Source organism: Neolamprologus multifasciatus, chromosome 12, assembly GCF_963576455.1.
Source record: "Neolamprologus multifasciatus chromosome 12, fNeoMul1.2, whole genome shotgun sequence".
Taxonomy (NCBI): Eukaryota; Metazoa; Chordata; class Actinopteri; order Cichliformes; family Cichlidae; genus Neolamprologus; species Neolamprologus multifasciatus.
This window is the reverse complement of record NC_140450.1, coordinates 7,711,828-7,734,276: the sequence shown is the minus strand read 5'-3', so window position 1 is coordinate 7,734,276 and position 22,449 is coordinate 7,711,828. Positions and strand designations below refer to the sequence as shown.

At 37.7% G+C, this 22,449-nt stretch overlaps 1 protein-coding gene across 2 annotated transcripts in view; it reads right to left on the bottom strand.

Moving 5' to 3' along the window:
- The window catches only part of nf2a (NF2, moesin-ezrin-radixin like (MERLIN) tumor suppressor a), a 31,085-nt gene that overhangs the window by 5,029 nt on the left and 3,607 nt on the right, over nucleotides 1–22,449 (bottom strand). For both annotated transcript variants that reach the window (XM_085179601.1, XM_085179602.1), the window contains 12 exons: nucleotides 20,878–20,961; nucleotides 12,219–12,287; nucleotides 11,701–11,783; nucleotides 10,180–10,255; nucleotides 9,502–9,636; nucleotides 9,083–9,157; nucleotides 8,794–8,907; nucleotides 8,312–8,434; nucleotides 7,856–8,073; nucleotides 6,252–6,357; nucleotides 4,484–4,602; nucleotides 880–1,039 (listed from right to left, as the gene is read on the bottom strand). In XM_085179601.1, the coding sequence (XP_085035727.1) occupies nucleotides 880–1,039; nucleotides 4,484–4,602; nucleotides 6,252–6,357; nucleotides 7,856–8,073; nucleotides 8,312–8,434; nucleotides 8,794–8,907; nucleotides 9,083–9,157; nucleotides 9,502–9,636; nucleotides 10,180–10,255; nucleotides 11,701–11,783; nucleotides 12,219–12,287; nucleotides 20,878–20,961 (1,362 nt within the window). The remainder of the gene's footprint in view (nucleotides 1–879; nucleotides 1,040–4,483; nucleotides 4,603–6,251; nucleotides 6,358–7,855; nucleotides 8,074–8,311; nucleotides 8,435–8,793; nucleotides 8,908–9,082; nucleotides 9,158–9,501; nucleotides 9,637–10,179; nucleotides 10,256–11,700; nucleotides 11,784–12,218; nucleotides 12,288–20,877; nucleotides 20,962–22,449) is intronic.

Here is a 22,449-nt window from a genome sequence, read left to right as displayed (position 1 = left end):
ACCCTGCTTTAACCTTCTTTTTGACTCAAATGAGCACCATAATTTACAAAATGGCTCGATAAGACTTGAGTGACTGAGACCATAAATTCATGAATACTTGTTTTTGCACATATAGTCGTTGCCCTGCTACTAGAAACAACGGCTTTATTTTTTTAGACCTGGTTGCTAAGTCCATCTTTTATATACAGTTGTTGTCGCTACAATAGGAGGGGGCCATCCAGGAAGTATTGAGAGTTTATTTAAACTTCAATACTGTAAATGTGGCTCATGTAAGCTCATTGGATAGCAGTTGAATGGCTTAAATAACTGTAAATGTAGTGATGTGTTTCTCACTTCATTAGATGTTTTAGTGCTCATTTATAATCATTAACCATGAGAAAATATCCGATGCATTTGCTTCACTTCCAGAACCACTTTATGCTTCAACATTTGCTGTTTTTAATTAAAATAACGATCACATGTGCCTGGCATCAGTAGCAGTTTGCCTCCCCCTAAAACTAAAGTCAGATTAGCTTGAAATAGTAGTAGCTGCTGAGACAGCTTTACTCACACTTTCTTATCTCTTCTCTGCAACTGCACTTCTAGTGCCCATGCACCCACTGACATCTTGAAATTTTACTTTCAAAATTCAGAAAGATGTTTTTTTTTTGTCAGATGTGTGGGTGTTTATTGATGTAGTGTAATATCTGATTATTCGTTTTTCCAATATATAACCTCGAGGTAAACAGCAGAGGTAATCAGATTTCTGTTTTGGATCTGAAGGCCTACTGAAAACTATTTCTGTGTGAACACAAATATGGACAGACAAGCCAAGGTTACTGGGAAACTTATTTTTTTAAGGACCGTGTATGTTTATGCGGCAGCTGAGCTGGGAGTTACCTTTTTAAAGTTACTGTGCTTGCTGGTCCCCTGTTCTGTGTTCTGATTGTGAATGATGTCTAGAGAAGTCTCCCTCTCTTTCAGCTTCAGACTTTCAATCTCCGTCTTCAGCTCATTCAGCTGTTCCTGCAGGTGCTTGCTCTTCTCCATGTACTCAACCCTATGCATGAACAAATTGCCAGTTGAGAAACAGCCATTATTTCCATGCTCATTAAGAATAAACACAGTGACAATAAGGTTAAGAATTACACCATATGATTTCATATCAAATAGGCCAAAGGACACATTAGAAATTTGGCTTTAAAAGTGGTATAACACTATAATATGACATCGTACAAAAAGACAGAATATGTGGATTCAAGTTTTGATATAAATTCTGTTTAACTAAAGATAAAGACAGAATGTCCTTTTCCATTTGAAAATGTACTGCCAGCAGTCTGTAGGAAGTAGCTAAAGCCTGCCACAGTGACATCTCGCGGTAATTAGCATATCCATGACATCACTGTGTCAGCAGTCCTTCTGTCCTTGCATATAATACCCAAGAAGGCTGTTTTCATCACATAATTTTCAGTTTCTGGTATCAGACAATAGAATGAGCATGAAACAGTGACTGTTGACTGTTGACCAAGTTGATGTTTTGATAAAATCCTTATTTTCCCACTATGATGTAATCTGACAACATTGCTACGTAGATAAGCTAAAGGCAATAGCTATCCTTTGATTTCAGCTATATTCGCATTTAAAAATTATTATATCTTCAAAGATCTAGTACGTTTGCATGTGCAGCTCATTCTGCTGCCAAGTGATGAGCTGAATGTGCTGGGAGAAAAAAGTTTGTAACTTTTTGGGCATTAAAAAAATGCTCAGGGCGCTTTGAAAAAAATCAATAGAAGCTTATGTGCAAGTTCAATAAGGAAGATCTGTATTCCCACATTTGCCTGCATTCTTGGGTGTCTGTGCTGCTAGTCTATCCTGTCCATGACTTCCTCTTTCCCACACTTTCAAACTGAATTTTGTCATCATCGCTCATTTCTATCACCAATTTTTATTCTTCTTTCTTCCTGTCAGCCAATCAGCTTGTGTTCTGTGTGCTTTAAACCTCACTGCTCCTTTGTCATTCTAACTCTCCGACTCTCTTTCCTGCAACCCACGTCCTTCCCATCTCAGCCTCCACCTGCTTCATCTCTGCCACCATAAACATGTAGACTCCGGGGGGTCCTGTCCTACTTCCTACCATTGCCACACTCTGCTCTGCTATGTAGCTTCATTGGTGTCTAATAGTCAAATAAAAACTCAAATTCTCTTCTTCAATAAATCATGTTCAGTCATTTTAAATGATCTCTTCTTATTGTAATAAAGTTGGCAACAATGTGGAGAAATTTTAATCAAGTGGAGCTGGGTATGCCTGTGAATGCAGAGGGGGAAAATGAGCTGGAAAAATGTAATAAATAATTTTTATCACTTGCTACTTTAGCACACTATAGTAATGGTGAAACTGCTGAAAACACACACATCAGGCACAACAAACCAGACTTACTAGCAGTGTGTACCATTGTTAAAATGCTACTGTCTGTACTTACTAAAGAAATATAGTGTCAGTTTTGTGACTGAGATGTGTGGAAAGGAGAATTTTTGTGCATATGTATTTACATGAGTTTACTTTTCAGAATGCAACATTTGGGGAGCAACTTATTTAAATGAATAATGCATTACATGAATAAGATTTGCAACACATTGTTTCCTAGAAATTGTACATTTATGTATTTCTGTTCCAATCAATAACACTGGTATTATAATGAAACAGAGCAGAACTGAACTGAACTTAACATGTAATGTCAGAGGGAGGGAGGAGAACCCCCCGATACAAAAAGTATACATGCATGCGTGTTTACAGTTAGATACGTTACCTTCTTCAGTGTTTTAGCTTTTAGACACATTTCTACACAGACATTGGTACACACAAAAAAATCTCTGCATGGGTTTTGAAAAGTAGTTCACACACATCCTGACTTCATGTACATTTTATTTTTTTTCTCTTCTTCCTTCATTTTCTTTCTTTCTTTTTTTTACTTCTATCAGGGCAATTTACTAACATATTGAAATGTCTATCAGAACGCAGATATTAATGGGACCTGAGTTAGTGTGGAAGATTAAATTACTACATACCCAGAGACCCACTATTCCTGCAGAAAAAATAAGAGCAGCACATGCATTTATGCATGAGGCACATTAAAAGTACCTCCATTAATAAATCGATAACCTGTCATTTGACTGTAACTAATTTTTTGTGCTCTACACATCGTACAGGTCAGCTATTACACATAGGTTTCAGGTTTATACAGTGGACAAGTACATAATAATGCAATTCTCTTCTGGATAAATCAGCTGCCTCTCACTGACCTGAATTGCTATTTTAGAGAGAAACACATACATAAAAACCTGAATTTACACTGTAATATTTTTTTAGTACATTACTCTCACCCTCTAGCTCCCTCATCAGATCTGCTCATTTTTGACCCACTAGTTTGAGCTGCTCTTGGCAGGATGCTGGTCATTATTGAAATGAACCGATGCCCTTGTTTATAAATTACCGCACTGTTAGTAGATCATCCGCAGCACTCTCAGCTTCCATCGGCACATTTCTGCGATTGCAGCATCACGCTAATTTGGTAAAACTGGTGCTTAGGCTGGTGCTTCTCCCCCAGAAGCAAAACGCATTGACAAATACTTAGTGTGAATATTGTTAAATGGGGAAAGGGCTGTGACCAAAGGAGAGAGATGTCATAATGATGACGGTCTGAAAAAAGGCAAGGGTTACTTTTTTACTTACAGGAAAACTATGAGAGTTGATTTTGTCAATATCATGAACAAGATCAAATCACGATCCTTCTTTTTTTTTTAGGTAGCTCTAGTTTTCTAATTGTATTCTATTTGTTATTCAAATATTTCACTTTTACATGTATACAAGTGTTTGTTTTTTTAAATTATTATTTTGTCGCTGTATTACTTTCCTACGTTGATGGGTGTTTTTAGCTACCAGAAATACTTAAATGAAAAACAACAAAAATCAATCAACTATTTTACAGCATGTGTCTCTCAACTCTGCTGCAGTTTTCTGGTTTTGTGAAAAATTACCAGCTAGCTAGCTGTGCTGCAGTCCTACGCTTTGAATTAAAAAAAAAACCTAATTACCTAATTAGATGACAACTAAGACCCAGGTAATTTAGCCAGCTGTACAGTCAGGGTCACACTTGTCAAAATGTACCTTTTCCTGTCTGCAAACAGTGACCTACAAGAACTACTGAAATAAAATGGCCAAATGCGGGCAGCGGAACAACTGCAGTTAATGCTGAGGGTCAAATATTCACCAGAGCCCTGAATTAAAATGTGCATATTTAAAATGATGGTGCTCCTGGACCAATTTAAATCTTTCTCAAGCATATTCTGAGGTTATTCAAAAGCACTTAAAATATGTATTACTTTTCAACTGATTAATTCCTTCCAATGACAACTGCAAATAGGTGGAGCCACACAACCATAAAGTGAGAAGGTGCAGTTTTAAGTCAAAATAATAAGTAGGATCAGCACAGAACTGGCTACTTACTTCTCCTTCTCGATCTCCATGGATAGACGTTTCATGTCAGTATCTTTAAAGTCAAAACTGAGGTTTTCTCTACTGAAGCTGACATCTTGAGGCATGCTGTCAGGTGCCAGTCCTGGGGACTATGATTGAAAAAAATAAAACAGTGAGGTAGAGGTTTATGAAGTGACAGTAATCTTAAATTACAAATAGGGGGAAAAGGCATTACTTACAGACATAAAAATGATAGAAAGAGAAACAAAAGAGAGCAAGACAGAATAAAAATATGTGGTTTTTTCAGAGTGTATGAGCAATGATGTATGAAAATATGACACAAGGACACAATGGTAACAGACAAAGTGAAGAAGGGCACATGAGCTGATAAAAAAGTGCTTTTAGGGTTTGATAAAATTTTTTGAAATGCATATGTCACAACCTAATACACCAAAATGTAAATAGTGTAATGTGTAAGTGCACCAGTATGTCTTTATATATTTCTTTAGGACCCTCATTCATATTATATCAGTGTGTGTGTGTGTGTGTGTGTGTGTGTGTGCGCGCACAGGCTAATGAATGTGGAATGTGTGGGTTTTTAACATGTTGAAAGCCCTTGTGTAGGCTGCCTGATGTGGTGCCTGGTCTTATGCAAGTATCTCCTGTTCTGTTTGGCTTTGTATGAAAACAATTGCATGTGTCAGTGTGTGAACATGTGTGTTTTAAGGAGTCCAGATAAAACTGGTAACCCTCTATGCTCATGTCATATTTAAGACCCGCAACACACAATTTTCCTGATGGGGATACATTATCATTCTGTGAAACTACACTGCATGTGCACCTGCACCACCATTTGTTGATTTTTTTGTTTTCCACAGAAGATATTTTCTGTCTGTGTCACTTGTTATTTTGATAATTTTTATGGATAATCTTTTTGGAAATTATACATAAAGTATATCCAAGAACTATGGAGGAAACATAATCTTTAGAAATATAAATAACAAAAAAGTATATTACATTTAGAGTGATCTTTATAAACACAGAGATGCAATGAATGGTGTATTAGTTATTTTTCAAGCAGACATTTCTTTAAACTCTCAATAATGTACGATTATGCTGCTTTTTTTGGTTTTGCATGTATGTAGGAAAAGTGTGTTGGGGTTTGTGACATCATTTTGTGCTTTAGGATGTTATGAGTTGGGAGTTCGCCTTGTAATCGGAAGGTTGCCAGTTTGAGCCCCGGCTTGAACAGTCTCGGTCGTTGTGTCCTTGGTCAAGACACTTCACCCATTGCCTACTGGTGGTGGTCAGAGGGCCCGGTGGCGCCAGTGTCCGGCAGCCTCGCCTCTGTCAGTGCGCCCCAGGGTGGCTGTGGCTACAATGTAGCTTGCCATCACCAGTGTGTGAATGTGTGTGTGAATGGGTGGATGAGTGGATGTAGTGTAAAGCGCTTTGGGGTCCTTAGGGACTAGTAAAGCGCTATATAAATACAGGCCATTTACCATTTACCATGAAGGGCATATCTTTTATCTTTTCTGATCCTCTGTACAGAGATCAAAAGGTAAAATGGTATAACTGAGTCGGTAATATGAGAAAATATATGGTCATTTTACTTGATTATTGGCTTACTGATGTATTTCTGAAAACAGATTGTGAATAGTTTAAGCCTCCCTGTTTGATCGTGAACACTCATATCTGACCTTTTCAGATACTATGTACTGCATGAATTACGTTATCTACTTATGCGTTTGAAGAATATGTGAAGATCAAGCCTGTGTGTGTGCCTTGGGTCAGTTACCACATAGACAGCCTTGCTGGTAATCTCCAGCAGCTTGTTTTTTGCTCTGCGCTCAGAATCCCTGGCTTCCAGCAGGTCCTGTTTCAGCTGCTCAGCCTCCTTGGCCCTGAGGTATAAACAGACAGAGAGATTGATACTTTATTCTTTCGTTCACCTCCCAGTCCTTCCAAGGAAACAGAATTATCTAAACCAAATCCAAAAATTATCTTACATAATTGGTACATTGGTACTCAGTGAACCTGGAATGTCACTTTGTTATTACGTAGATGATTGATGTATGACCCCAGAAGACAATCATTCCCGACTCCATTATTTCACCATCGAGTATCCGCACAAAGATATAAAAGTGTTACATGTGAGAGATTACATTTCTTTTGATTGTGTTCCTGAACATTCAGCAGTTGTGGGGGAGCTACGTGCCTCGAGGGTTTGAGTGGACAGAGTCATTTACATGTTGAGTACCACAGGTTTAAATTTTCTCTGTTGCAGAAAAGTGCTCATCCAAAAATTCCAGTTACTGAAAAGTGGTTAATGGTATCCATTTGAAATGATTGCCTAATAAACTGTGAAGTAGAGGCTGTAAAGTGATATTCTTAGTATGTATATTGTTTTTGTATGGAAATGAATTGATCGGCATCTATTAAGTTTTACAAAACCACTCACTCAAGTCCCACTCTCTTTATATCCATCTGATTGCTACCGAAATAAGAAAAGTCAAGAGCGCACGGTGTACTTGATTGATTTTATCTACTTCAGGAAGTTTAAAAAAGAAAATGTCAAAATTGCTTTGCAAGGAAGAGATAAACCCAGATCAAAAAATACACCTTTAGTATTGTAGAACCTACAATACTACGTACGGTGTTATAAAAGAGTCTCTTTGACAGGGACTACCACCATCACTTGGTATTGCTACTATCCGTTAACTAGCACAAATATTAGTGCTTCTAGTTCAGATGACATGCCTCAGACCGAAGGAGTGCAACAGAGTGACTCAAGCTGCAGTGCAGAAACAAAGCCTTTGAAATTAAAATTTCAAACAGGTTTTAAGTTCTTATTTTTTGATGTGCTCCTGGGCCACTCAGGACTTCATTGTTATTCCAACTAGAAATTTTAAAAAAGGATTTATGACTGTGAATGCAAATTTGTGTAGCCATGATCTTGATAATATCTTTCCACAAACAGACAGGCATATAAAAACCTAACAAAGCACTCAAAACCGCCCCTTTTGGTTGTTTCTGCGACACAACAGGTGCCTCAAGGAACACTGTTTACTATGATGACATATACAACATATGCACGTGCACACACACACACAACCACAGACAAACAGGCTTGCAAAATGACAGCAATACAATCCTTGCTGTTGCAGCTGGCAATAAGGAAAAACAACTCTTGGGAAGTTAGTTAGATTTGGGAATAAGTTATTTATATCTGAAAATGATGCACTGTGTGCAAATGTCTGATGTGGATACAAAGAGAGAGGATTTGGGTAAAATGCTGCTTATTGAGCCAAAGCCACAAAGCTAAACAAATACACTGTATTGTCTCCACAGCAGGACACACTCTACATTTATCCACCCAGTCCTCCTTCTTCTTCTCCCCACCTCCTTTCGGACTCCTCGGCCATCTTGAGGGCCACCATCTTTGCCTCCAGCATCTTCTGTTCCATGAGTCGCCGCTCTTCCTGGCCACGGATGGCAGTCACTTTGATACGCTGCATCTCTGTCTCAGCCTCGGCAGCTTTCTGGGCCAGCAGCTTGGCCTCCTCCTCTGCGATCTGGGCCTTTTCAGCCAGCAGGTCCGCCGTCTGCTCCGAACGCAGCTGGAGAGAAGAAGGAAGCGCAGGAAGAGAGGACAAGATAAGTTAAAAACAGAGAGAATATATGTCCAAGAAAAAACTGTAACGGGAGGTACATGCACGTACACTCGGAGGAAATTACCTGTAGATATTGTTGATGTTGAGAGAAAATTATTTTGTTTTAAATCTGGCACATACTGCATGTGTCACAGCCATCAACACAATGGTAAACTCCAGAACGATCGAACCAACTCAATCTTACCAGTGCCTCATTGGCCATGTGAGCTTCATCCTGCAGCTGAATTAGTCTCCTTTTCAATTCGTCCCTGGCTCTCTCCGCCTCCTCCCGCAGCTGTTTCTCCCTTTGCAGACGTTGTCTTTCTACCTGAATTATACATATATATATATATATATATATATATATATATTTTGCAGTGTGGTAAAACATAAGATTATATGGTGGGGAAAAATGGAAACATGTAAGAAGACAGATTAAAAAAAAGATCTGTTAACATAAAGGTGGAAAGGTAACTGAAGTGGAAAAGATGATGCACTGTTAAAAAGACAATGTGACAAAGCTTTACTGAAATACACCAAAGCAGCAAAAACTATGTGATGACATGGTGTGACCACACCATTTTTATTAGAGAGAAATCAGGTTCAAATTTGTGTTTGTATTTGAATAGAAATTTGGAAACAAGTTCAACCCATGCTTCTGTTTCTGTGCTTTTCTATTACCAGTACCTGTTTTCTTGCCCTCTCTTCTCTGGCCTGAGCCTTCATCTGCTGTACTTCAAGTGAGTCCACCCGCCGCCGGCGCATAAACAGGTCGTGGTTCCCAATGCATAGCTGGAGGATCTACATAAGAGAAATGGTTTACAAAACTCTAATTTCCCACTAACTACTAGTATTTGTCTTTATGTTCACAATGATAAACAAAATCAGTAATGTTTTTCAGACTACTCAAGTGTTTTGATGAAAAGCAGTACTTACTAATCATGGTCAAAACAACTTGAATCTCAGCTCAACTCACCAGCTTGTTGACTCTTAGCCGTGAAGAGTTGAACTTGAAAACATTGGCTTTCTTATCCAGAGGTTTGATTGTAAACTAAACATTGAAGAAACAAGAAGACGTATTATCAAACATCAATAATAATTATGTATCGTCAAATGACAAAATAAAAAAAACACCTGTTCTGTAAGACAGTTTCTTTGGAATCCATAGAAACACAACAGGGAATTTTATTTTTTTTCCTATTTTAACTGATGTTTTTTATTGTAATGTATTATTAATTATAAACTTAAATAATGTAAGCTTAACATAATTAATTAAAAGATTGAAAACTGACACTGAACAGTGGTAGCTCACATTCCTATACTCCCATGACTTCAATTAACTTCTCTTTTGTCCAAATAATCTATATCAAGATATTAAACTGCAGATTTTCCCACCTCTTTGTCGCTGTATGAGATATTGCGAATCTCATTCCAAGGAAAGGAGCACTTGGGTGTCAGCTTGTTGTCTGGCTCGTATATGTGCAGCCCCAGGGCATCTACTCCCAGGAGAAGATCTGTTCCCTTTTTATTCTGAAGCATATCAGCAGAATAAACAAAGCTTTTTTATTACCCAGCTGTTCAGGGACAATGGCAAGCAGCTGTGAAACCACCCTTCCGGCCACCATTTATTTGTACCTGCATTAAACAGAAGTGGCTTTGTGAGGCTCCTGCTTGCCAAAACTATTTGCTAGGTATATATATGCAGTCTGTGTTTGTTAATCTGAAAAGGAATGCTTGAAAACTATTTACTTAAGTCGGGTTTTACTTTTTGTTGATACTTCAAAATGTCTTGGCTTTTAATGAACACACTGATAAAGGCCATAGCCACCACCAGTGGATTACTTTGTGTTACAGGGTTGTTTTTGTGATGACTCACCTAGAAAATACAGAGCTAAATAGCACTATATTTAACCTAAAATATACCTATTTCTTAAAATATAACTAATAGAATCAAAGGCAATCAGTTAAGTCAGGTTATTCTTTAATTAATAGCAACATGGTGAAACTGACACACCTCCAAATCCCTTATATCACCTGCTTTTGCGTTGATAGAGCGAAGCAGCATTGACTCACCCTGATTAAAAAGTAATTCACGCCATACATGTCCAGGTCCTGAGCTATTTTTAAATACTCCATCTCAGCTTCATCCCTAGTTCAAAGACAGAAAGAGAGAAAACGATTGAGAGGGATCCAGAGGAAAGAGAAGAGAAAGACAGAGGGTGGGAGGAGAGGAGGTGCAGAAGTAGAGCGAAACAGGAGATCAGACCTTGTTTCTTCTGCTTTTGTGTGTGGCATCTGTCGTGTTTGTGTGATCTATAAAAACTCTGCCACGCAGCTCTTGCAAGGGTGAAAACATCAGCACAGTGCTGACACAAAACACAACTATAATTCCCTAACAGGCTTAAGAGGTCATGCTTGATGGCAAACGAGACTTATTCCGATGCCTCCAAGACTCTAAATACTGCAGGAGAGAAAACAAATGCACAAAACTCTTCTCTTCTCCCTTTCTTTCTACGGTGCTGTTAGCAAGTCAGGGTCAACTCAGCGAAAAAGAAAAAAAAAGAACATTAGCATACTTTGATGGCTGAGCAAAAATTAGGACAGACTTAGCCCTAAACTTTTAATAGCGGGCTGCATGATATGGGTGGTTGGGAAATTGATGATTTAAGCTTCATCAAAGTTTTAACAGGAGAGAGAATTATGCCAAGTAAACAGATTTTAACTAGGTTGGACACTGAGGATCTGAAAAAAAATTATGGGAGAGCTTGATTTATGAAAAAACATGTAGAAGCACATAACATGTCAATTGCTTTGATGTGTTTATTCACTAACTTCACGGCTGTACTGAGTTTTTAAAGAAACAGAAATACATGCCAAATCAACCAAAGCAATTGCCTTAGTGGGAGTTCCGGCTATAGCAAGGGTTTCCAGGACGACATCGTGCTGGGTGAGGACCACCAGCTTCCCTCCCACTGATTGGGTTGAGAGGGTTATTGATCAGTACCAGTGACTCAGTTATTACTTTTCCAAGTGCTCGGGTTTATGGCTTTTAGAAATCACTGTCCAGCATTGAACTCACCACCCACAGAGTTGTAAGACACTCCACATCCCTCACACTTGCTCCCTAATCATTTTCAGCTTAGCTCAGTTTAGCGGTGGAGCAAAGTGCAATGGCACAAAAATAGATTTTCATTCTCCTGTCATTTTAGGTTCACTACAGCAATTAGGGCAATGCAATATCTACAGTGCAGTATTTACTCTTAAAATAGCTACATTCATTTTGCTTGTTATGAATGTAGAGGGTATTTAGCTACACTTAAATGATATAAATTCATAAATTAATGGACTTTTTTTTTGGTCAGCAATAAATTTTTTAATAGTCCATCTAGTAATGCTGCTGAAAAAAAAAAACCTCAGTTAAGAGACAACTGCTATGAAATCCTTTTTGCATTTCAATGCAAGCCAAGTCCAGTTTTACATAAAACATTTCTTGCAGTATCAAGTTTTAGGCACATCCCGTGTGAACTCAAAACTTAAATAGTGCTGATGACTGTGGAACTTCACAGCAGTCCAGTTCAGTGCGGCAGCTTTTACCTAGTCCTACCCCTGTGCTCCGCATAACATGCTGTGATCCTTTCCTCCCACATTTCTGGAGTCATCTGGTACAAGTTAATCACCTGAAATGGAGAGGAACAGATTTAAATACAGAGGATATAACACATATTAAAATGGCCACGCGACCCGACCTCAGATAACCAGAAGGAGGTGGATGGATGGAAAATGCTAATAATGCAATAATATAACAAATATGTCAATCGAGAGTAAACTATCACACCAGATACTTCAGTTCACTTATCTCTAAATTGGCCTTCATTTTGAGATCAACTACTCACCTGTAAAGCTTTAAATTACTGTAATTGTTGTAATCCCATTGCGTTAACAACATCTATTCATAGAAACATACATTGCTACATCAAGTGTCTCCAGGACCACATTTTGCCATGATCGCACACGCACACCGCCTCACGAGGTGAAAACAATATCAGCTATGCTTTTGTGAACGGTTACAATATCAGCCTCTCTGTCACAGCCGGTAAATGGCCATCACTCACCCTCTTTGGCAGCAGTTCCTCCTCAGCCAAGAAGCCAGGCTTGTGAACAGCAGGGTCATAATCTCCGTACTGTAAAATAGACCAAAAGTGCCCCAATTGTTAAAATCACTATCCATCCAATAACAGCCAAGACAATATCTCTCCTGGGAGCTGTTCATAAGTTAGAACTAGAGCACCTTTAAGAAAATGGTTTCCTGGACAATGAATGTCATTCATATGCACTGCACATATCAGAGCCCAGCTGTTGGGAGATAGTGTAAATGATGTTATTAGAAATATCTCCTGGACAACTGAGATCACTTATCAGCATAGATCTAGGGTGCAAATTATATTATGCATGTTTAAATAGAGATATAAATGGATTAGGCATCTCCAACTGAGGAGTTGTGGGAATTTGCTCTGGGCTACAGTAAAACAGGTAGAAGGATGTGAATTATACATGCGGCTATAGTCTGAAAAGTGGAGATTTTTTAAAGTAGGCTAATATGAACACTGACTTTCTTTGCTGCACAGCTGTACATTGCTATATGCACTATGCACTTTGTGGTTGATGTAAGGTGAGTCTGGTAATGAGTTTAACAATTTTTAATCCTATAGTTTATATTTTTGGGAATTACACCGAGCAACAAATAGACTTTACTGTCCCAAAATGTTGATTCTGTTCATCTGGACGTAGCGTTTTCAATGGGAAAACATTTCGTCGCTCATCCAAGTGACTTCACGAATCAACTTTCGGAGATTTCCTTACCTGGATGATTGAGCACGCATCGAAACAGTTCTTTATTGTGTGACTACCAACTCAGTTTTTAATATGAAAATCTAACTCCATTTAAAAGTCAGTTTTCAACAGTTTTCTGCATCTGTAATCCATCATGCTAACTCACTGATGAGCTGCATCTTTTGTGGTAGACCGTTGTGGAAAATTACTTTTAAGGGCATCTTAAAGTGCATAAACTGAAGAGGGAAACCATCAAAGTCACCTATGCAGTTCCTGAACCTTGGTGAACAGTACACTGAAGACGTTCTGGGAAAAAGCAAACAAAGAAACCCTTAGTTGTAACTCGCTGCTCTGCAGAAATCAAAAATTGAATTTGTCCCGTTTCTTCTAATTTTCCACAATTGATGTATGTTTACATTTCGACTGTTATCATTGTAAATATAAGTCAGAAAGGTCTGTGTTTTTTATTTATGACATTGTCTTGGGGTTTTCCACTTGAGACTGACTGTGAAACTCCAAGCCTTTGAAACCCTGTTCAACCAAATATCCAGTGACAAGTGCACACCCGGTATAGCTTGATTATAATTGTTTGCTGCATGGCTTTGTGTACGTTGACGCTGATGAAGGCAAAGTGTAAAAACATTTCCATCACACAATTAAAGGTTTTAAATTAATCGGTGTGTTCCAGTCCCCTGTTTTCTTCTCTGGAAGTTTTCCGTTTCTTGAGTTGAGTAGTGTCTGATCCAACTGAAAGATGACTGAACAACTCTGTTTTTAAGTATTGTGTCTGTATATCTCTTCACGTAGATTTCAACCATTACGACTAGTGAACCTTTTGGTTACACCTTGGTGAAAAACAGGTGCTGTACAAAACTAATTTATTTCCTTACTCTGATTCTGGAATCTTATTCTATATAAAGTTAAGGCTGCTAAAAACTGTTTACTACTATTACTGGTATTGTGTTGAAAATGTAACTGAGTCACCTTTAGTTGAAAAGTAAAGCAGAAAAATACACACAACAAAGAAACTGAGAAATGAGGAACCAAAACCATGTACTTTGATGTTGCATTCAATAAAAAATACATCCATAAACAACGACATGAGCTTTGAAATGCAATTTTCAACGCAATGATCTTTTGCACTTTAAGTGTCTATCTTTTGACCATGTGTCTGTCAAATTAACAAATACTTTGTTTGGTTGTGATTAAAGCTTTAATATTGGTATTTTTATATTATTTCTGTGCACAATAGCGTGAAAACAGTATTTAACAGACCTGAATGTAATATGCCTGCAAAGCCTGAACACCACTGCAGTGACTAACAGACTGGTGAAGCCATTGGCCATTTAATTAGATCCCTTTATTTCAGTTTCCCATCTTCCCACGTCTGCTCCCGAGGTTCAACACCTGCTTGTTTGTAATTGCTTCATAATTGATGATATATAGACTTATTAAGGTTTTGTGGCTCCACTGGGCTTCAGCTCAGTGACAGACACGGTGATATTTTGCCAGTGACAATGCTCTCAGATACGTTCTGATTACTTACCTTCCAATTATTTCAAAACAACCCCAAACTACCCGTGGTAATCGACTGTCCAAGATAGCTTTTTGTCAATATCTTTAACTGATGACTGCCAACAGCAGCTCCGCAGTCTGCAACTGCTAATTAATGGACATTATATTCAATAAACCCCAAATACAACAGAAGAAGGGAATTTATCACACTATTCCATGTAAAGAAAACCAATAAAATATGAAAAACACAGATTTTCTCACACAAGCACAGCAAATGTTCTATGGATTCAACAATTCTCAGACAGTTCTGTGCTAAATGGCAATTTTAAGATGCTTGCACAAAGAGATGAAGAAAATCTTAAACATTGCATTGCATTACCATGTCATCAAATTGTAACAGTAAGTAGGCCTCAGTATTTAGCTCAAATTACTCATTTACCTAAGTCCAGGCAGTCATTATGATCACATCTTTTTGCCACCTAGCAATTATCTTGGCAACAAAATAAGATTACATATCGACCACGCAAGTGCAATATTTCATGACATCAACACGCTTGTGTCAGAGCGCTTCAAACTGCTCTCACATTAGTAAATTAGCTTGATGTTTCCTGGTATAACTGTTTACACTCACTGAGTAAAACCCTACCAAACACATGTAGCACAGTCAGGTAGAGAAGAAGAGTGTTACTCAAATTAGAGACAACTTGTTACATTACTACAAGTGCAATAAAAGCTTTACAAAATGGGTTTATCTGGCTGAAACAACAAGGGTTGAATCTCACTCTGTCTGGCAAAAACAAGAAGCCAACAGGGAAAGGCTTTGTTCATTTAAGTCATCATATTTAAACATGCTTCAGCCTAACCCATGTGCACTACAGTTGGAATAATATAAGTAACAACAATGACAAATAAATAAAAAGTACTTTCTGGTTTCATAGCTAAGCTTTTCCAGTTACTTGTTGCTACAGTGAACGACTGCAAAAGGGGATTAACCTGATGTGTTTCACCAGCTTGTTGTCTATATCATTTTTTCCACAGTTCCCTGCCTCAGTGTCACAAATGTTAATGCTAGATGACCTGACTGCGGTAGGATTACCCATTATAACACTTTGGACAGGTAGAATTTTAATACTCTCAAGGCAAAGCTGACAACTTCCAATTAATACTGAATAACCAGATTGAAACTGAAAAAAGCGACATATTTGAAATAATTGTATCTGTCCCATAAAACCCAGACTGGGATACAACTACAAAGTAAGTAGATTATGGCTCAGGATTTTCAAAAAATATATATTAGTACATGTTTTGTGAAAGCCACCTGTAAAACAGAGCTATTCCCACCTGTGTCTTTCATGCCTTTTAGCTTCTCATATCCCTCCCCACTCAGCACGACACGTATTACAAATGGCTGAGTGATTCAGTCTCATTCCCTACATACCCTCTGTGCCAAAATGACTGCCTGCACATTTTTTCCAGGGTGGCTTCTTGTTGAAATTTCATGTCAACACTCCCTTCTAGCACTGCACTTGCTTAGGATATAAAAAAGGACACAGTGAAACGTATGCAGACCTACAAAGGCTGAAAAAGTAAGACTATCCTATGGACACTGCTGGCTTTGAAAAATGAAATTTTCCAGTAATCTCCCAATAAAAGGTTCATGTTCAGGTTACTTTATTTGTACCCGTAGGTAGGTCTAGTTTGCAGTTGTAAATCATCGATCCTCACATGCACACTCTCAATACAGACACAACAGACAACAGATAAGCGTAGTACAAAATACTAAAAACTAATAATAGTTTTGAGCATCATGTAATCCACAAAGTAACAAAGCTATAATTTATTCATCTGTGTGATGGCTGCTGAACAAAGCTGTTCTTAAACCTTATAGTTTAACATTTTGGGACCAGAAACTTTCATCCAGAGGGAAGAAACTGAAACTGACTTTGCAAAGGGTGCAAAGTCACCATGAATTGTTAAATATGAATACTTTTAATATCTGTGGAAAGATTTAATACATAAGCTAGGATTGTTCCCTTCACCAGGAATCATTTCTTAAAGTCATTTTTGAATAATTGCCCACTGTTTCTGACAACAGCTTTGGATATGTGGTCTCACGGTATCTTTAAGTATGTTCTGATTTGATGCAGAATTCAAAGCTGAATCAATGACTGCAAGCTGCCCAGTTCCTGAGGCAGTGACTCAACCCCAAACCATTTTCATCATAAAAGGCTTTTTTCCTGGCATGCCACCCATGCAGGTCAAATTTCTGCAATCTCTTTCTGGCTGTATACACATGCACTTTCAAACCAGCCAGCAGCTGTGAGAATTACCTGCAGATATTGAGGACATTTTGGTGATCTTACAGACATTAAACAGTGTACTTTTGGGCTGAATACATTGGGGCAACCAATCCAAGACAAGTCTTTTAGATGACCTTCATTCCAGACTCACAAGATTCCACAATCATAGAGTTCTTTAGATGCTGGCATGAAAACATACCACACTTCAATAACAAAAAGTTGTCACTGGCATCTAGTCTGAACCCTCTAAGTTTATTTTAATGGATTCAAAAAATGTAGAGGTGTGCAACTTAACTTTTTTCTCGTCCCTAATGAAATTCTGAAAATGACCAAAAGATCTCCAGGGCTATTTTCATCAGTTATTATCTAAAAAATAATTATCATGGTCTTGGTCCATGGTTCATTATCAGATGGTCAAAAAAATGCTCACCAAGGTCATGTCTTCAATTTGAAGACTTCTGATTTTTCCCACAATCGTAGACTTGAATCTTTCACTTAGATGTAAAATATGCAGATTTTTTTTTTTAGGGATTTTCCCCTCCAGCTCATCATTCCATTACTCAGGCCGCTGTGTTCCCTGATAAGAAGTTTAGAAAATGGATACAATAAAGAAAATATAGAACACACAAAGTCCAACGTGTACAACTGTGTACAACTGGAACCAACAGTAGATATCCCCAAAGTTCAAAGAGGAATGTTGTCTTTATCATTAAAAAAAAGTTTATTAGAGACTAATTTATGCTTATTTTCTTATGGAATTTCAAGAATATAGTTTTGTTAGCAGCAAAAAAAAAGCTAAAGGTTTATATATTTATAAGATTTAACATTTACTCTCAGTTAACAAAGTGAGCTTTCCTTTGATACCAAGTTCACCGTTTAATGACGATACTCCGTCAACAAATTATATTACGGAACAACCTTGAATGCATATTGCATTTCTCTATTTCTCTACTTTCTATATTTCAGAACAAGTTTTTTGAAATGTTATATTATTTCTTTTGAAATATCATTCACTGAGTTGAAAACATCAGACACTGACATAAAAGACTGAAAACCCTGACAGGTTAATATGTGCAGTTTAAGAGATGAAAAGAATCATTTCCATGGAATGTACTGAATTTTTCACAACTGTAAAATCCACACACACACACATAAGCACAGGGCAGCAGGTATAGATCTCAAATCCAGTAACTAATAATTATTTTATACATTTTCACAATTTTCTGATCTGTATGCGAGTGTGAGGTGGAAACTTCTAGAAACCATTATATGTATTCTACATCTAAGTTCAAGTCATGACTGTGAAACAATCTGAAGTCTCTGACATAAGACTTCACCTTGGCCTTGATTAAATTGCAGTGGGCATTTTATTGACCATCGGCAAGACCATGATGAATGTTACTGTCAGATTAATCACTGATGAAAATAGTGCTGGTTATGCCTTTGAGTATTTTAATTATTTTATATTCTTTGAATTCACTGTTTGAAAATTACTCTGTGCCCATGCACAGGTGAAGCAGTTGCAAAAGAATCAAGAGTCTCTGTCTACACACAAATTTCGCCACCCTCTATTTTCTGCTCTATTTGCGCATTCTTTACAACTCATGCATGGTAATGTTTGCTTTTCTAGCTTCCCACTGCGTTCACTGTGAGTTATACAGCACTTTCTACTAACCTTTAAAACTGATTACACAGAAGAATTCTGTGTGACCTGAACAGAGCTATGATCCACATTATAAAGAAATTCTCTTTTAAACATTAAAGCGGTCTTGAATAAGCCTTTACTCTCCTCCTATTGCTGTCTTCAGAGTGGCATAATCATGATTAAAGATGAGCGAGAGCACCAAAGTAGATCCCACTATGTGATATACTCTACTTCACTGTCTGCACAGTGGTTATGGACAAAAAAAGCTCATGATGAGAGAAGGAGAAGGGAAACGTCTGCCAAAACCCTCTCAGCAGCTGCACTACTAAACAAGTACCTGCCTCCCTTCTACAATCCCATTTTATTCGAACTGACACTAATCAAAGTGGACTGCTGATTAAATAAAAAACAGATTGTGGACCAGTATGTTATGTTGTTGCTGATACCGGGGAGCACAGGGATTGTGCTGATTTGCTGACTTTTCTTGATCCACACAGTCTCTTTTAACCTAGCCCTGTTAAATTGGCATGGAAAGGCAAGTCTCTGAGCCCTCTTGGGCAAATCTTTGAGGTAGCAAGCAAAAGCTGCACCTCAGTTTCCCAATCATTTTCTTGCGGGTTTAAGAGAGATGGGATCCTTCAACCAAGACGACTAAGATCGCTTGACATTTATTAAGTGTGCTCTTTTCTGTGGAATGATTTCCATAGCCTACAGGTAACATGTGTGATCCTTTACCAATAGATCAAAGACATATAAAAACAGAGCACAGTTCATATAGGGCAATGCACTTTATAGAGATAATATGCCTACTTTCATGTAAAGTACTGAAAAAATAAACAGTGAAAAGATATTGACTAGCATACACATATCACCAGCTAACAGACATCAAAGTAATTTTAATAATCTTAAGTAAAAACAAACTAAATTAAACCCTAAACCTAACCCTTGGCAAAAGCCACTCTGAAAAGGTCAGTTTGAGCTGGCATGAATAATCCACCAGTGCAATTAGTTGCATTTTCTTCCATTTTGGGAATCTTCAATGATTCACACTGATTACATTCTAATTTCTCAGACTTTAATTTGTTTAAATCAATATTTACGCAAGTCTAGCAATCTGAATGACTGTTCAGCCAATTCCATAACCGGCTCCTAGACAAATGGCTCTACTACAAGCTTCTTCCATATTAGTTAACAACATTTGTATTTTTATGTATATTATTAGTTAGAACTAGAGAGTACAATAATTATTGAGGATCTGAAACTTATCTGGCCTATAAATTTGCTATTTCCCGATATATATCCATTTCTGCATTTATAACGACCAATAAATGAACTACTGAATTTGAGTAAGAGACAGAAGAAACACCCTTCAACCATGTCATGAGTAAGTGTTACATAGTTTGTCCACCAGAGGTCAGTCTGCAACTTCCTTGTTGGCAAGTTGTTTGGAATGTCATAAACACAACTACCAACCAATAGAAGCAGAATCAGAGCATAGCAACGTAATCCATCAGTCACCCTATCGATCTCATGCATCATCATAGTCTTGCCTTTGAAGAAGACCTCAATATACCCAACCTCCTTCACTTTTGTAACTTAGACAGCAGCAATCTGGATCAATTAAGGGTGATTTATGGCTTCTCTGTCGGGAAACCAATTGCCTCCAACTGCAGGACTTTTCCACAACAGTATTGCATCCTTCAAGGTGATAACCCCTATTACTACAAAGTTCCTTGTTCTTGTTACAGCTTGTACACCTTACTTAAAAGAGCAAAATGCTAAAGCCATGAAACTGAACAATGGACTATTCTTTCACACCTGTTTAGTAACGAATGTCATGCTACTGTTTAATGAAAATTGATTGTGCCATTTTATTTAGCTGAGATTTCCTGCTGCCTCCACACCTGCTGGGTGGCTGCAACACCCTGGCTGGTGCTTTAGGAGTGTAACTAATTCTATGTTTTAGAACACTTATTTAAAAAAATAAGCTTGTAGCTAGGTTCTTGGTTTGTATATTTCATCTGAGGTTGTGTAGTACCTCATGAAAAAGGCAGAGCTCTAATATCCTACCACTATCCTAAAGATAGTGATCTCTCAAGGAGACTTTTTTTTTACCAAGTTTCTTCCTGTTCATAAAATTCCACCTCTTAGTTTTGTAAAAACAGCCAAAAAACCCTGGAACTATCAAGGGAAAATGAAATATGCTCTTCTGGTCCTTATCAAGAACTGAACAGCAGCAATCTGGATCCACATTGGATGATTTATGGCTTCTCTAGGCAAAGCCAAATATGAGAAGATTATAGAAGTCAAACCCACAGTTCATAAGAGTAAACAGTACATGCAGTACTAAATTCAGGTACTGAACAGAGAAAATGGCATTTCTTCTGAAATCCCATAAATCTATGCTGTTTACAAGTTCATTCAGATCTTTAGAAAGTTTTTAGTAAGCTGCATCCACAAAGTCCCAAAATGAGTACCTACCTCAGCGTGGACTGCATAGGAGGCCAACAGCACAGACGCCTCAGGGGGACAATGAATCTCTTCGTCAAGGATCTTCTTTTTCACCTGAGGAGTACCGAAATATAACCAGCTTTACTTTTTTCCTCTGAAGGCCATAGAAAGCTCTTGAGATCTTGGTACATACAAAAGAGGGCCTGACCCTGTCAGGCTTTTTAATCAGACAGTTTCCATTTTTAACTTCAGAAAAAAGTGTACAATTCATTGGTACTAAACCTGGAACCACAGATTCTAACTTTATAAATATGAAGCTGTCATAAATGAAGGTGTGAGCTTGTAAGACATTGTCTGTTTAGAGTAGATTTTTCCATTTGATAAGGTCTCAGTGACCCGACAGCTCAAAGCCTCAGAGAACAGTCCTTATTCATCTCTTCCTGAGAGCCATCTTTCTTACCTAATTTTGTGAAGAGAGGCATGGACCTTGCTTAAATAACACTTGAAATGTGTAGAACGAATGAGTATGAATATACCCTGACAGAAATAGCTTTCACAATTGGGTAGCAGTACATCATGTCAACACATACGACCATCTTTGCTCTCCTTGATCTTCTGAGTTTCTTCCTTCATGATTCAACCTGATTTCACGAGATTCCCACAATCATACTTAGCAATTTCTTGTGACTCATCTGTTTTATTTCAATTATGACAAAATGTCAATTTTATGTGTCTTTGAGCATATTACCATTATAAAGGCAGTGCTTCAAAGCAGATTGCGTGTTTGCTTGATCAAAGATGGTTAAAAACAACAGTGCCAAGGGATGTGTTTATTTCCTTACATAAATGCATAGTCTTCAAACCAGGTAACTTAACTTTCAACTATCACTGCTACAGTGTTTGGTATTTGATCACTTTCGAGAGAGGTCTGGAAACAGGATGAAGCCAAATAAATATTAAATATATATAAATAGTAAGACTTAAACATCATAGTCACATAGGGACCTATTAGACAAAGCCAGGAACTATGTACATAAAACAACACCATTTCATATGATCATTAAGATGCCCTAGGAATACCAGCTTTCTAGTCAGAAGAGCCTAATGACAAGTCCTAAAAAAGCACCAAATAATAACTAAAGGAGAACCACCCATTTTTACAATATGTGTTATTTCTGCATCTCCTTAACTGTTCTGTCTATGAATTCACTCTTTTCAGTGTCAAGAGTGGTAAAGAGTTTGTAGCTTACAGAAAGACCGGTGCATGTTTAGTGTTGATATAACTGTCAAGGATCACAATATTAATATGACTTTTTTTTAATGGGCATGAATCCCCTATAACAAGGTCCCTCCTGATAAAAGTTCTGCTTCTCATTAGGTGTCACTACCTGAATAGCATCACCTATCAAACTAATTGAGTTTCATGCTTGCATAACAGCATACTGAGCACAAAATCTAATGCTAAGGTTAGATGATGCAAACATACTTCAGCTGTACTTATATAAGACAATTTTATGCTTTTAACCTCATTAATTTGCAAAGCCAGTCATGCTGTCTTCTCTTGTTTTTGAACTAACAAAGGTGTGGAGCCAGAGGTGACAG